This window comes from Hypanus sabinus, chromosome 27 (assembly GCF_030144855.1).
Source record: "Hypanus sabinus isolate sHypSab1 chromosome 27, sHypSab1.hap1, whole genome shotgun sequence".
NCBI classification, from domain to species: Eukaryota; Metazoa; Chordata; class Chondrichthyes; order Myliobatiformes; family Dasyatidae; genus Hypanus; species Hypanus sabinus.
The window spans coordinates 14,061,012-14,077,115 of record NC_082732.1 but is presented as its reverse complement, the minus strand read 5'-3'; the positions used below and the strand labels follow the sequence as shown (position 1 = coordinate 14,077,115).

At 40.4% G+C, this 16,104-nt stretch overlaps 1 protein-coding gene across 4 annotated transcripts in view; it reads left to right on the top strand.

The window, feature by feature from the left end:
* Positions 1-16,104, top strand: part of nphp4 (nephronophthisis 4) — a 417,576-nt gene that overhangs the window by 330,378 nt on the left and 71,094 nt on the right. For all 4 annotated transcript variants that reach the window (XM_059951738.1, XM_059951740.1, XM_059951739.1 and 1 more), the window contains 2 exons: positions 9,768-9,928; positions 13,763-13,943. In XM_059951738.1, the coding sequence (XP_059807721.1) occupies positions 9,768-9,928; positions 13,763-13,943 (342 nt within the window). The remainder of the gene's footprint in view (positions 1-9,767; positions 9,929-13,762; positions 13,944-16,104) is intronic.

Sequence of the window (16,104 nt, the reverse complement as noted above, 5' to 3'; positions counted from 1 at the left end):
TATTCACTCTTTCTATAGTTTATGCCTGGCCTGCTGTGTTCCTCCAGTATTTGTGTGTGTTGCTTGGATATCCAGCATTTGCAGATTTTCTCTTGTTAAGGATATTCAATGTTTCAATCCTGAGCAAGCAGTCCTGGGGAGGGTCTACAGAGGTGACCAAAAGTGGGTAGTTGGAAAGATATGAACACAAGAAAATTGTGTTTATATCTACTAGATAGCAACATATTTGAATGGAGTAGTATTCTATATTGAGTTGGGATTAATAACTAAGCTGGGAGGAGTGTTGTGTAAATATTTCACTAATACTTGAGTTATATTGTTTGATTAAGCATTCTTTTTTCCTTTACATATTTTATTACAGGTTATATGTCAAAGTATGTGAATGCATACTTCACCATGTCATAAGTGTGTGCCTCACTTAAAGTGAAAACAAAGCTTATAGGCATCTCTCAGACACCCTTGTTTTTCATTCAATTAGTTTTATATTTTGGAATTACAAAAATTAACAGACATAGAACCATAAAAGATTCAATTTTTGAAGCAATAGTTACAGAGATGTCTTTGGATGTCTTCAGAGATTCAGAGTACTTTACTTTATTGTCATCAAACAATTGATACTCGAGCGTACAATCATCACAGCGATATTTGATTCTTGTTCAATACCTTCCGGGAGACCAAGTATGCGTAAGTTCTATCTTCTGGACCGATTCTCAAAGTCGACACTCTTGGCTTTAAGTGTTTCCACCTGCTTAATCATCAAAAGTAATTTCTGCTCCAGTTTTTCGATTATCAAGTCTCGCTTCCAAGCGTCCTCTTGCAAAGTAGTGATTAGAACTTGCTGCTGGTTAACTACTGAATCCATCTTATCCATATAATCTTGAAAAGCCTTTATAACTTGTTTGAAAATTTGTCGTTCTTCAAATTTTTCATTTAAAACCTCCAATAACATTTCATAAGTCAATTCAGTGCGCTTAGGATCGGTCTTTTTCTTCTTCCCATTCTTGTTAGAATCTTTCCTAGGTTCTCGCCCTTTAGATCTAAGAGCCATTTCTGTATTCATTTCTTCAAAATTCACAATAAACTCTTAAAGATAAGTCCAAAAAAGTAGCAAGAATCTTTTGGTGTAAGTAAAAGTAAATTAAATAAGGGTGATCATAGGTTTAAAAAAAGCAAAGGTTATGGAGCGAATCTGAGACGATGCTCACTCCATGAGCGTCTCCTGCTGACCTCTCGTGATATTTGATTCTGCGCTTTGTGCTCCCTGAAGTACAAATCAAAGTAAATATAATAAAAATATAAATTATAAATCGTAATTAGAAAATAGAAAAGGGAGATTAAGGTAGTGCAAGTCAGGTCTGAATATTTGGAAGGTATGTCCCAGATCCGGGTCAGGATCCGTTCAGCAGTCTTATCACAGTTGGAAAGAAGCTGTTCCCAAATCTGGCCGTATGAATCTTCATGCTCCTGAACCTTCTCCCGGAGGGAAGAGGGACAAAAAGTGTGTTGGCTGGGTGGGTCGTGTCCTTGATTATCTTGGCAGCACTGCTCCGACAGTGTGTGGTGCAAAGTGAGTCCAAGGATGGAAGATTGGTTTGTGTGATGTGCTGGACTATGTTCACGATCTTCTGCAGCTTCTTTCAGTCTTGGACAGTACAACTTCCATTCCAGATTGTGATGCACCCTAGAAGAATGCTTTCTACAGTGCATCTATAAAAATTAGTGAGGGTTTTAGGGGACAGGCCAAATCTCTTCAGCTTTCTCAGGAAATAAATGCACTGGTGGGCCTTCTTGGCAGTGGACTGTGCTTGGTTAGACCAAGTCAGGTCATTTGTGATATTCACCCCGAGGAACTTAAAGCTTTTGACCTGTTCCACCTGCGTACCACCGATGTAGATGGGGTTGTGCGGTCCGCTACTCCTTCTGAAGTCAACAACCAATTCCTTCACCTTGCTGACGTTGAGGGATAAGTTATTGTCTTCGCACCATGCCACCAGGTTCTTAATTTCCTCTCTCTACTCAGACTCGTCATTACCCAAGATACGGCCTACAATTGTGGTGACATCAGCAAACTTATATATTGAGTTTGATGGAAACTTGGCTACCCAATCATGGGTGGACAGTGAGTACAGCAGGGGGCTGAGTACACAGCCTTGTGGGGCACTGGTGCTCAGAGTGATTGTAGAGGAGAGCTTGTCCCCTATTTTTACACCCTGGGTCCTGTCTGTGAGGAAGTTGAAGATCCAGCTGCAGATCTGAGTGCTAAGACCCAGGTTCAGGAGCTTAGGAATCAGTTTATTTGGAATGATGGTATTAAAGGCAGAGTGGTAGTCAATGAAAAGGAGCCTTACATTTGCTTCTTTATTCTCCAGGTGTTCTAAGGAGGAATGTAGTGCCAGAGAGATGGCATCTGCCATTGACCTGTTGCTCTGGTAGGCGAATTGCAAAGCGTCGAGGTTGACTGGTAGGTTGTGGTTCATGTGTGCCATAACCAATCGCTCAAAGCACTTCATAGCAATTGATGTCAGAGCCACAGGTCGATAGTCATTCAGGCATGCCACCTTGCTTTTCTTCGGCACCAGGATGATTGTTGCCTTCTTAAAACATAAGGGGATCTTAGACTGAAGCAGGGAGCAGTTGAAGATGTCAGCAAACACTCCAGCTAGCTCGCTTGCACAAGGAGAGGAAGAGGGAGGGAGGTGGAGAGGGAGGAAGGGAGGGGGAGAGAGAGGGGGAGAGGGAGAGGGATGGAAGGGGAGGGAGAGGGATGGAAGGGGAGAGAGAGAGAGACAGACAGACACATGGAGGCATCTTCCTCCTGCAGCAGCAAGACAGAGAGAAAGATCGATCAAATGCAGGCAGACAGCGCTGAACACCCACTCACCTACTGCTCTCGTCCTTGTTGATTTCAGTCTTGACACAATCAGTGAGAAATGTGGTTGATCTTGGGCTTGCTTCTTGGCTTCCAAACTGCACATTGCACTCAAAGCCTCACCAAAGTTCCCTCAGCGACAGCAAAGTGTCAGATCTCTCAATTGGTCCGAAAACACACTATCACAGGTTCCAGTCTTAGTAGCAAGATCATATTGGAAAGAAGTGGAGGAAGTAGTTTTGTGAACTATCTGCAGGACGTCACATAGTTTGCTGGTGCCATCTTCTTCTGATATCCAGAAGGAATCTGAGCCTTAGTAAAGTTCTCCCCGAACTAAAACTGAACTGAAACCAAATTGTTGAGCCGTTCTGGGTAATGGGAAGTGGGCAACTTCATGTCACAATGATTATGTGATCATTGTGGACAGCTTTCTTAAGAGTTCAGCAGTTACTTCATTACTGATAATAAAACCCTGTTCTATATATACTTACACAAAATAATCATTTAGCTTGTCCATCTTTCTATTATTTGCATTGAACTGCCATTGCCAGTGATTAAGGACACCAAATATTTTCATGATATAATTGTTTAAAAATTCTGATTTCGCTTCAGTAGTTTTATTTTGTTCACTTATTGGTAGCTCTTACTGTCTTATCACCTTTTTGTGGTTCATTATATCTTGCTCATTAACCCGGTTACATTTTCTGTCAGCTGATGAATCAGTGCTAAGATTACTAAGAGCGTAGGATGTGCATAGGATGGAACTTCATTGACCATCATTATGAGCAGTTTAGTAGCACCCCCAGTGACTGGCTTCTTAAGAATTTGACTGTGAGTTTGGTTCTACTGCAAGTATTATGTAAACCATCACTAGGGATAAACCACTCTGTGACTCATTACTTCTTCAGTCACTTATTTCCCTTCCCAACTCATTTATCCTACATTAATTTGCAAGCACTTGAGTAATAAACCAGATGTTATAACTTTTGAGTTTCTGTTTTCTTAATTCAGATTCCATCACTTTTAGTTTCCTCTGTTGTTCATACCAAATTGAATATCATTTACTAGGTTTAACCTCTTTCCTCTTCTCTAATATCCACTGAAGCTGAATATGGCTGTGTTGATCTCTCAATCACAGGTACAATTCATCCTTATAGTTTTAGAATCCAGAACAAGTACCATGTTACACTTGCTGCCCTCCTTCATTCATAGGCTCACAGTTATCAATTACATGATGCCCTTTCTCCATTTGCTTGGAGTGAGTATTACCAATGATAGGTTTACATGGTTCCTGAACAACACACACAAAATGCTGGAGGAACTCAGCAGGTCATGCAGCATCTATGGAAATGAATAAACAGTCGAAGTTTCGGGCTGAGACCTTTCTACAGGACTTGAATGAAGAAGATGCCAGAAAAAAAGATGGGAGGAGGGGAAGGAGGACTAGCTAGAAGGTGATGGGTGGGAAAGATAAAGGGCTAGAGAAGAAGGAATTTGATAGGAAAGGAGAGTGGACCATAGGAGAAAGGTAAGAAGGAGGGACATCAGGGGAGGTGATAGGCAGGTGAGGAGAAGAGGTGATAGCCCAGAGTGGGTAATAGAAGACAAGGGAATGGTGAAGGAAAAAAGGAGAAATGAAATGTCCATGACGTCAGGTTGGAGGCTACCTGGATGGAATGTGAGATGTTTCCCCTCCACCCTGAAACTGACAAAGGAGAACGCCATGGGCAGATGTGTCAGATAGGGAATGGGGATAGGAATTAAAATGGTTGGCCACCAGAAAATTCTGCTATTGGTGAATGGAGCAGGGTTGCTTGACAAAGCCATGCCCCAATTTATAATGGTGGTTGAAAGTTTGTGATAATTTTTCTCAATAAATCAATGAACAAATATGTTTTTGCATTATTTATTTAATTGGATTCTTTTTATCTACTTTTAAGACTTGCATGAGGATCTGATTATATTTTAGGTCCTATTTATGCAGAAATAGAAAAAATTCTACAAGGTTCACAAACTTTCTAGTACTGCTGTATGTTGGGCATGGTTCCTGAAGTTTTCTTTTTGTGTGTCCAGTTGTATAAATCAATAAACCTGATAGATATGCATGAAGGATAACAAAAACAAAAAATGGAACTTACTTCCTTCGTCCTATCATTTGCTCTCTATATAACGATTTGTAGTGTACCTTTCTGCTAAATATATTTTTGAAAGTATTTGGTTTTGCTTTTAAGAGCAGTGTACAATATAGATCAGAGGGAATACTAATGTTTGTTTTGGATATGGAACTCTGATGCACCTATCCACACTGGGGCTTTTTTTGATGAGCATTTAGATAAGAGGGATAGGGGGTGGGGTTTGTGCAAATCGCGACATTCATTGGGAACTTTGAAAGACCATTTGGGTATGGGCATGGGCTGATTAGATGGTCATAGGAAAGAAAGGTTTGTAGAGAATTTGTAGATTTTTTAAGCCAGTGGACTTTTGAGGGTTGGATGATTCTGTGATCAGATGGTCAGAACTTTGAGGGATCAAACCATAAGACATAGGAGAAGAATTAGGCCATTCAGCCCATCACAACTGTTTCACCATTCCAACATGGCTGATTCCAGATACCACTCAACTCCATACACCTGCCTTCTCGTCATATCCTTTGATGTCCTGATCGGTTAGGAAACAATTAACTTCCGACTTAAGTATGCACGTGGACTTAGCTTCCACTGCAGCCTATGGCAGAGCACTCCACAGATTCACTAAGCTCTGGCTAAAAAAAAATTCCTTTTTACCTCTGTTCTAAAAGGTTGCCGCTCAATTTTGAGACTGTACTCTCTAGTTCTGAGTACCTTCACCATAGGAAACATCCTTTCCACATCCATCTTATCTAGTCCTTTCCACATTCAGTAGGTTTCAATGAGATTCCCACACATTCTTCTAAATTTCAGTGAGTACTAGCCCAAAGCTCATATGTTAACCCTTTCATTTCCAGAATCATCCTTATTAACCTCCTCTGGATTCTCTCCAATGACAACACATACTTTCTGAGATATGGAGCCCAAAACTGTTGACGATACTCCAACTGCGGCCTGACCCAATATCTGGTAAAGGCTCAGCATTATCTCCTTGCTTTTATATTCTGTTTTCCTTGAAATAAATGCCAACATTGCATTTACCTTCTTTACCACAGACTCAACCTGTAAATTAACTTTCTGGGAGTCTTGCATGAGGACTCCTAAGTCCCTTCTTCTCCCCATTTAGATAATAGTCTACACTATTGTTCTTTTTACCAAAATGCATTATCATTAATTTCCCAACATTGTATTGCATCTGCCACTTTTTTGCTCATTTTTCCAATTTGTCCAAGTCTGCTGCAATCGTATAGCTTCCTCAGCACTCCCTACCCTTCCACCTGTCTTCCTATCATCTACAAACTTTGCCTCAAAGCCTTCAATTTCATTATCCAAATCATTGACAAACTATGTGAAAAGTGGCAGTCCCAATACTGACCCTGGAGGAATACCACTAGTCACTGGCAGCCAACCAGAAAAGACCCCTTTTATTCCCACTCACTGCCTCCTGCCTGTCAGCCATTCCTCTATCCATGTCAGTATCTTTAATGTAACACTATAGGGTTTTATCTTGTTAAGCAGCCTCGTGTGCCACCTTAACAATGCCTTCTGAAAATCCAAGTAAATGACATCCCCTGTCTCTCCTTTAACCACCCTGCTTGTTACTTCCTCGAAGAACTCTAAAAGATTTGTCAGGCAAGAAACTATGTTGACTTTGACTTATTTTATCATTGGTCTCCAAGTACCCTGAAACCTCATCCTTAGTAATAGACTCCAACACTTCCCCAAACACTTGGGTTAGGCTAAGTGGCCTATAATTTCTTTTCTTTTGCCTTTCTCCCTTCTTAAAGATTGCAGTGACATTTGCAATCTTCCAGTCCTCCAGGACCATGCAAGAATCAAGTGATTCTTGAAAGATCATGACCAATGCATCTATTATGTCTTCAGCAACCTCTCTCAGGACTTGGGATGTATTCCATCTGGTCCAGGTGACTTATCCACCTTAAGACCTTTGAGTTTGCCTTGCACTTTTTCCTTTGTAATAGCAATGGCACTCCCTTCTGCTCCCTGTTACTCACAGACCTCTGGCACATTGCTACTGTCTTCCATTAAGTTCATTTGCCATTTCTTTGTCCCCCATTACTACCTCACCTGCATCATTTTCTAGTGGACCAAGCTTTCACTTCCCCTTTACTCTTTATATAACTGAAAAACTTTTGGTACCCTGCTTTATATTAGTGGCTAGTTTGCCCTCATATTTCATCTTTTCCCTTTTTATAGCTTTTTTAGTTGCCTTTTGATGGATTTTAAGATCTTCCCAATCATACAACTTGCCGCTCACTTTTGCTACCTTATATGCACTTCCTTGGCTTTTATGCAGACCTTAACTTCCCTTGTCAGCCACAGTTGCCTACCCCTGCCATTTGAGAACAACTTCTTCTGTGGGACATATCTATCCTGCGCTTTGTGAACTATTTCCAGAAATCTCAGCCATTTCTGCTCAGCCATCATCCCTGCCAGTATCCCCCTCCAATCCACCTAGACAAGCTCCCCTCTCATGCCTCTGTAATTCCCTTTATTCCATTGCGATATTGATATATGCTTTGCCCTTTCAAATTGTGATATGAATTCACTGATGTAATGATCACTGTCTCCTAAGGGTTCCCTTACGTTAAGCTCCCTAATTAGATCTGGGTTATTACACAACACCCAATCTAACATAGCCTTTCCCCAAGTAGGCTCAAACATAAGCTGTTCTAAAAGGCCATCTTGTAGGCACTCAACAAATTCCCTCTCTTGCGATCTGACACCAACCTAATTTTCACAATCCCCTTGCATAATATCCCCCATTTTAATTGTGTCATTACCCTTATTACGTATCTTTTCCAGTGCCCTTTGCAATCTCAACCCCACATCCTAGCTACTATGATTCCCATTATGGTTTTTTCACCTTTGCAATTTCTTAACCCCACCCACAAAGATTCAACATTCTCTGACCCTATGTCACTTCTTTCTAAAGATGCAATTCCATTTCTTACTAACAGAGCAACACCACTGCCTATGCCTTCTTGCCTGTCCTTTCAATACAAAGTGTATTATTTGACGGTAAACTCCTAACTATGGCCTTCCTTCAACCATGACCTAGTGATGCCCAATCTCTAATTGTGCCACAAGTTTGTCCACCCTATTCCGAAGGCTACGCGCATTTAAATACAGCACGTTCGTTCCTGCATTCTTCGCCCTTTTGAACTTTGCCTCTGTGGTACAATTTAACTTGTTGCTCTGTCTGAATTTGTACACAGTCATTGGCTTGTTCTTCCTTACATTCACATTACACCCATGATCTTGTAAACCTGCTGCTTCATCTTCAGCTCTTTCATATTGGCTCCCATCCCCCACTGTATAGGTTTAAACCACTCCCTACAGCTCCAGTAAACTTGCCCTCAAGGATGTTGGTCTCCCTTGAATTCAATTGCAACCCATCCCTTTCGTACAGGTCCCACCTGTCACAGTTACCCAGAAATTTGAATCCCTGCTCTCTGCTCGAATTCTTCAGGCACACATTTATCTGCCACCTTATTCTATTCCTATCCTCACTTTTGTGTGGCACAGGCAGCAATACAGAGATTACTACCCTTGAGGTCCTACTTCTCAACTTCTCCCTGTATTCTTTTTTTCAGGACATCCTCCCTTTTTCTACCCAGTTGTTGCTACCAATATGTATCATGACTTCTGGCTGCTCACTTTCACTTTTCAGGATATTGTGGACGTGTTCAGAAACATTACAGACCCCGGCACCTGGGAGGCAATCTACCATCCATGTTTCCTTTTTGCATCCACAGAATTGCCTGTCTATCCCCCTAACTACAGCATCCCCTATTACTGCTGCCATCCTCTTCAGTTCCCTATCCTTCTGAGCCACAGGGCCAGACTCAGTGCCAGAGGCACGACTGCTGTTGCTTCCTGTAGGTAGGTCATCCCTCCCAACAATACTCAAAATGAAATACTTATTGTTGAGGGGGACAGCCATTGGGGTTCTCTCTACATCTGACATTTTCCTTTCCCTCTCCTAACAGTTACCCATTTATTTGTCTCCTGTAGCCTTTGGGTGACTATCTCCCTGTGATTCTTGTCTATTGCTGTTTCACTTTCCCTATAAGCCAAATGTCATTGAACTGTAGCTCCAGTTCCCTAACATGGTCTCTATGGAGCTGTATCTCAATGCACCTGGCACAGATGTGGCCATCGGGGAAGCTGGAAGTCTGGAAATCCCTGATCTGACATCCTGAACAGAACACTATCTCTGTAAGCACACTCCCTATTCTCTCAAGGGTTAAATAAGAAATAAGGAATGAACTTACTCGCTTACCTTGCCTCCACCGTTCTTGTCGAAGACTTGATAAGTCAAAGCCTCACTACTCTGATTCAGACTACGCTGATGACTACCGCTCCCATGATGACCACTCCGCTAGGCAGTTCCTCTCTTTTATAGAGACTGGCTTTCTAAAGGTCTTCACTTTCTGTTGTGACTGCACGGTATTCCAATCAATGATTCCCATCAAAAAATTTCCTGCTTTTAAAGCTTTTCGCTGGACCTGCGCAGGAATACTTCTGTCGCATTTGTACAGTACTCTGGACAGTCGGGCGGTGTGGTCTTCACCTCAGATTTTTGGAGGAAGTCTGTATTTCTGGAGTCACTTAAAGTGTTGGATGTTGAAGTTCATTTTAAAATGCATATTGTGATTCAATTTCCTGTCTTTATCTTTTATTTCACTGAATTTAATGGGTATAATATCTGCTTGAATTTTTCTTCCTCCCATTTCTGTGTACTGTAGATACTCCAGGTTTGGAGATGAAGTTTATGGTGGAGCCAAGTCTTCTGAGGGATGGTGAACATTTGTGGTTTATTCAGTACTTGGCAATGCAGACATTGCAGATTGATGTTTGGGATGCAGAATCCTTACTTCTGATTGGCACTGCTTCTGTAGACCTGAAGGTAAGATGAACAAAGCAGAACCACTGGAGGATGCCAATGCTGCTGTACAAGCATGTCCAATTGAGTATTGGACTATGTAAAAATATTCATCAAAAAATACAAAACTACATTTACTCTTCACACCAGAGCACCTCAGAAAGGCAAATAGCCAAAGTTAATGGAACATGCTGTAGTTCTGCTGAGAATTCTAAAATTATTTTACATTCATAGTAATAGATTTAGCTACTTTTGAACAGTTCATTCCAGTTCAATGCACCTGCTTCTGTCTAATTTTGAATATGATGACTGTGAAAATAAAGAGAGTATATCAGAAAGAAGTGGACCGGAGTGAGCTCAAGTTCAAACGCAGGAGGTCATGTAGAAAGTGAGAAAGGGAACAGGAGGAAGTACATGTAAGAATAGCCCTATTGGATACTAGGCTGGCAGGATATGGTAAAAATACATGGGAATTTTCTTTTCTGTGGTTTTGTCAACTTTATTGAAAATTGAATAATTTGGAATTTGGTTCATTCTTAGCAGTAGTATTTTCTGAGGCTGCCACAAGATAAGACTTTGGGAATTCGCCATACTGGACAATTAATCCATAAGTTTCAAATTTTACTGCTTCCAGAACAACTCATTAGCTTTTATTGTTTTACTGACCAGGTGGCTAGAATGTGATGGGTATACTTTAGTCCACAGAAATATGACTCCATTTAGAATATAGAATAGTACGGCATAGGAACAGGCCATTCGGCCCTGATGTCCATGCCATGGTACCAAATTAAACTATTCCCTTCTCACATGTCTGTCTTGAATGTCATTATCTTATTTGTTTTTAGCACCTCCCGTGACAGCACATTCCAGGCACCTGCCACTTTGTATATTAAAAAAATCTTTCCCTCTCACCTTAAAATTATGCTCTCTAATAATCAACATTTCTACTCTGTGGGAAAAAAAAATCCATGCAGCCCTGCCCTATCTAGCCCTATCTATCTATCTATCTATCTATCTATCTATCTATCTATCTATCTATCTATCAAGTCTTGTCTTAGTTACTGACACTCCAGAGAAAACGATGCATATTTGTCCAACCTCTTGCATTTCTTGTATTTAATTAGATCAAAGGCTTTTGAATTCTTTGCAGCTTAAGTTTTTCACTGTACCACAGTACATGTGATAATGATAAACCAATTTACCTTGGTAGGCAAAGACCTGTTCCTATATTTAACTGTTCTATGTTCCATGTAGGTTCTGTCATGTCCCCAAATAGTCAACGCCACCACAAAGAATAATGATCAGGATATGATCACTTTCTGTAAGCGTTTGAGTTTATTGACCACAACACACTGTGAGGTGTCCTGAGGTGAGATTGGTGGCAAAGGAATGCAAGTCTTTCTTTCTTTTTCAAAGCTTGTGTAATTAAGAAATTATTAAAATGGAGATTAAAAAGTAGCTATTAGAAATGTGAAATAAAACAGAAAATGCTGTGAACTCTCAACAGGTGAGGCAGCACCTCTAGAGAACAAAACAATGAACATGCAAATTAAAAAAATACCAAATGATGTCAACTAAAACTTTGATAGGACCATTCTATTATTTTTATTCATTTGTGGGATAAATGCATTAGAATTCATGCAAGGAATTCATTTGAAGATCTGATAGAAGTTTATAAGATTATTAGAGGCATAGATAGACATTATCTTTATTTCCAGGGTCAAAATGAATAACTAGTTTGGTACAACACTCTGAACCAAAGAGCTTGTTCCTGTGTTGTACTGTTGTTCTGTGTTCTTGAACTTAATATTAGTCTGGATATTGTGCTTAAAAATAATAGCAAATTTATCAACAGTACAAAAAAATGAAGGGAAAATCAGTTAGCCACCTCTAATACTGCACGTATAAAACTGAAATCCTGAAACCAACACCTGAGCTGCTCTGTGAATCTTGAGGCTTCTTTATCGCCATTCAGGGGCTCAGTGTTGAAACCAAGGAAGTGTTTGAGTTTGTATCACCTATTAATTAAATATCCACTGAACTTGTCAGAGAAATGGAGGAGGGCCTTTGAATGGGCTAAGGTCTGACTATGACAATTTGGGACAGAGAGAGAATATAAATCTGGAAGGAGGTTCAGCTCTGATATAACAAAATTCAGAATAATCTAACCAACAATAAGCTTTAGTAAAATTACTTTTTGCTGTGTTTATTCATTTTCACCCTGATACCTCACCCTGCTCTGTTCACCTCAGCCAATCTACAGCAGAAATGCTTATCTGTGTTTTTGCTGCCTCACTCTACTGTCTGCAAATTAAAAGCCATCCAAAACCTGGCTGTCCATGTTCAGAATTGTATTATCCTGTTCACTTATCCTGATGTTCTTGCAAATAGCACCAATAGTTCTGGTTAAATAACACCTTATTTGTAAAGATTTCATCCTTGTCATAGAGACAGATAGCGTGAAAATCAGCCCACTGAGTTTGTAGCAATCATCAATTACCTATTTATTCCAATCCATTTTGTTTTTCATCCCATCAGATTATACCACTCACCTTACATACTCAGGTTAATTGACTTAAAATGTACCAGCACACACTTCTGTTGGATGTGGCAGGAAACAAATGCTACTGAGGTCACAGGGAGACATAGAAATTCCACACTGACAGCATTGAAGGCTCGAATTGATCCCTAATCAGAAGGACTGTGAGACAGGAGGTCTATTAGCTGTAATACTGTCTCACTCTTCCTTTCAAAGTTTGATGTTATTTTAAATCAATGTCTGTTATTTCCTCCAGTCCTATATCAGCACTTAACTCATTCCCAGATTTAATTGCTGCACCATTAGTAGCAGTGCCTTCAGCTGCTAAACTTCCAAACTTTGGAAGATCAGCTTTAAATCTCTTTACCTCTGCACCTCTTCATCCTGGTTAGGGCACACCCTAATATCTCTTTACATGATATTATTTTGTTTTCACATTAAGGTGCTGCAAAAATAAAATTGTTGTATGTTCTGGGTTAAAAGAAAGAAAGGTGAGATTGAAGCTGGAGTTTGGGGACAGTTGAAAAAAGTGCTTCAGACTAATAAGAAGAATTGGGAATGAAAGCCTAATGACTGGGCACAGGGTTTTGCTAAACATTAATACAGATATATTGAAGCCAACAGTATTTTATTTTTGACTTATTGAAACCTCCTTGTGGTTTGAATTGCTGTTCTAACTTTCACTTTCTGGTTCAGACTGGCGGCTTTTTATTAGATTTCTATACATCTGTTCATTAGTGCAGATGCCTAATGTACCACTGACTCAATGCACAAAAGCAAGCAGACATGGTCAAGAGCTTCAGTTGTTCATACTGATCATCAGAATTGGGGAAAAAAGTGAACTAAGTGTCTCTGACTGAGGAACGATTGTTGATGCCAGACGGGGTGGTTGGAGTATCTGAGAAACTGCTGATCTCCTGGGATGTTCATGCACAACAGTCTCTAGACTTTACAGAGAATGGTCCAAGAAACAAAAAAAGTAGCATCCAGTGAATGACATTTCTATGGGCAGAAACACCTTGTTAATGAGAGAGGTCAGAGGAGAATGGCCAGACTGGTTCAAGCTGACAAGAAGGATAACAGTAACTCAAATAACCATGTGTCGCAACAGTAATGGGCTGAAACAGCAGAAGGTACATAATATGAGTGTATCTAAACATATTATGAATACTTCTGTCTAATTGGTTTAGTAAAGGCTATATCATCTGATTTGTACATATGTGCCAGATTGAAATGTGCTTCTAATAACTGAGAGTTCTGTTGGTAAGCTCCTATATAGTTGGATATATTAGGGTAATGATGACATCTTATTGTTGCAGTATTTGCTACGTCATGGTCTCGCTGCAGTCCAGGTGTCTCATGAGCTGGATGTCGTAAGTACAGACTATGCCCCAGATGTACCAATGTCCCTGTCTGATTTTACAAACCACGGTGCTGTTAAGCCTTACGGAGTGACAACAGTAACAAAAGGAAAACTACATCTGCGCCTTGGAAATGTTGGTGAGTAAGCTCACAGTCTGACATTATTGCCAATCTGGTTTTGTGATAGAGTTTAGAGACAAAAAGTAAATAAGTAACCCAAAACTAAAAATTATACGTTCAAAGATCACACAACTGTATTAGGTTAAATCCTATCACTTTTACTCCTCTCAGGGGAGGAAATAACAGGATTAGCATTTAAGGGCTGTCCCTCTCCATGACTGTGTCGCCACCCACAGCTCCAATCTGCTAATTATATTTGCTGACAATACTACATTGATTGTCCTTATCTCAAATAATAACAAGGCAGCCTACAAAGAAGTGATCACCCTGACACAATGGTGTCAAGAGAACAACCTCTCCCTCGATGTTGCAAAAATAAAGGAGCTGGTTGTGGACTACAGGAGGAATGGAGACAAGCTAGCCCTTATTGACATCAATGGATCTGGGGTTAAGAGGGTGAACAGCTTTAAGTTCCTTGGCATAAAAATCAGCGAGGATCTCATGTGGTCTGTACATATTGCTGCGTGGTGAAAAAAACAGCGCTTCTTTCACCCCAGACGGTTGAAGAAGTTTGGCATGAGTTTCCAAATCCTAAAGATTTTCTACAGAGGCACAATTGAGAGCATCCTGACTTGCGGTATCACTGCCTGGTATGGGAACTGTAATTCCCTCAAACGCAGGACTTTGCAGAGAGTGGTGCAGGCAGCTCAGCACATCTGTAGACGTGAGCTTCCCACTATTCGGAACATTTACAGAGACAGGTGCGTAAAAAAAGGCCTGAAGGATCATTGGGGACCTGAGTTACCGCCACCACTAACTGTTCCAGATGCTACCATCTGGGAATCGGTACCACAGCATTAAAGCCAGGACCACCAGGCTTTGGAACAGCTTCTTCACACCGATACAATTGTATTTCTATGCTATATTGACTGTCCTGTCATACATACTATTTATTACAAATTACTATAAATTGCACATTGCACATTTAGACAGAGACGTAACATAAAGATTTTTACTCCTCTTGTATGTGAAGAATAGAGGAAGTAAAGTCAATTCAATTCAATTAAGGCTGTGTATCTTCTAACAAAAACTCCAATGTAAGATTGTTGAGTTACAATGTTAACTGTTTCTTCAAGGATCCCATTTATTTAGTATGGCTGGTGTTACTCTGTTCTCGTACTCCAATCCCCTCCCAGTAAAGCTTCTTTCCAAGTTGCTTACGCTACCTGCAACTTTAGTTTCTGTAGCTTATGAGCAATAAAACCCTGATTCATTCTGTACACCAACATAAATAGTTTTAAAAGTATTCTAATATGTTTAAAAGACGATTGTAGTTTTTAGACTGCATAATCTTACATTTCTTCCTATTCCCTCACATTCTCGTCACTTGCATAACATACAATATACAAGAAGCTCAGACCTCAGCCTTGAACCTGCCTTGTGCAGCTGGATCCTGGACTTCAGTCAGATTGCCAGCAGGGGGTAAGAGTGGGCTCCCTCACCTCCAACCCTCTGACTCTCCATACAGCAGCCCTTCAGGGCTGTATACTGAGTCTCCGCCCTTACTCCCTGTATACCCATGACTGTGTCGCCACCCACAGCTCTAATCTGCTAATTAAATTTGCTGATGACATTACACTGATTGGCTTAATCTCAAATAATAACGAGGCAGCCTACAAAGAAGTCATCACCCTGACATCGTGGTGTCAAGAGAACAACCTTTCCCCCAACATCGCAAAAACAAAGAAGCTGATTGTGGACGACAGGAGGAATGGAGACGAGTCACCCCAACCACAATCTATTCCAGCTGCTACCATCTGGGAAATGGTACCGCGGCATAAAAGCCAGGACCGGCTCTGGGACAGTTTCTTCCACCAGGCCATCAGACTGATTAACTCACACTAATTTGAGTGTACTCTATATTACATTGACTCTATTTATTATAAATTACTATGATTGCACATTGCACATTTAGACAGATGTAACATAAAGATTTTTACTCCTCATGTATGTGAAGGATGTAAGAAATAAAGTCAATTCATTCATATCTATTACTGTCTTCCTCACAATTCACATTCCCATACACACTAACCTACTTGGAAAAGTTATATTATCTCCTCATAGTCTTTAATAACAGGAAAATGTATAGGGAGATCTTAAATAAATGTTTTACTTGTGA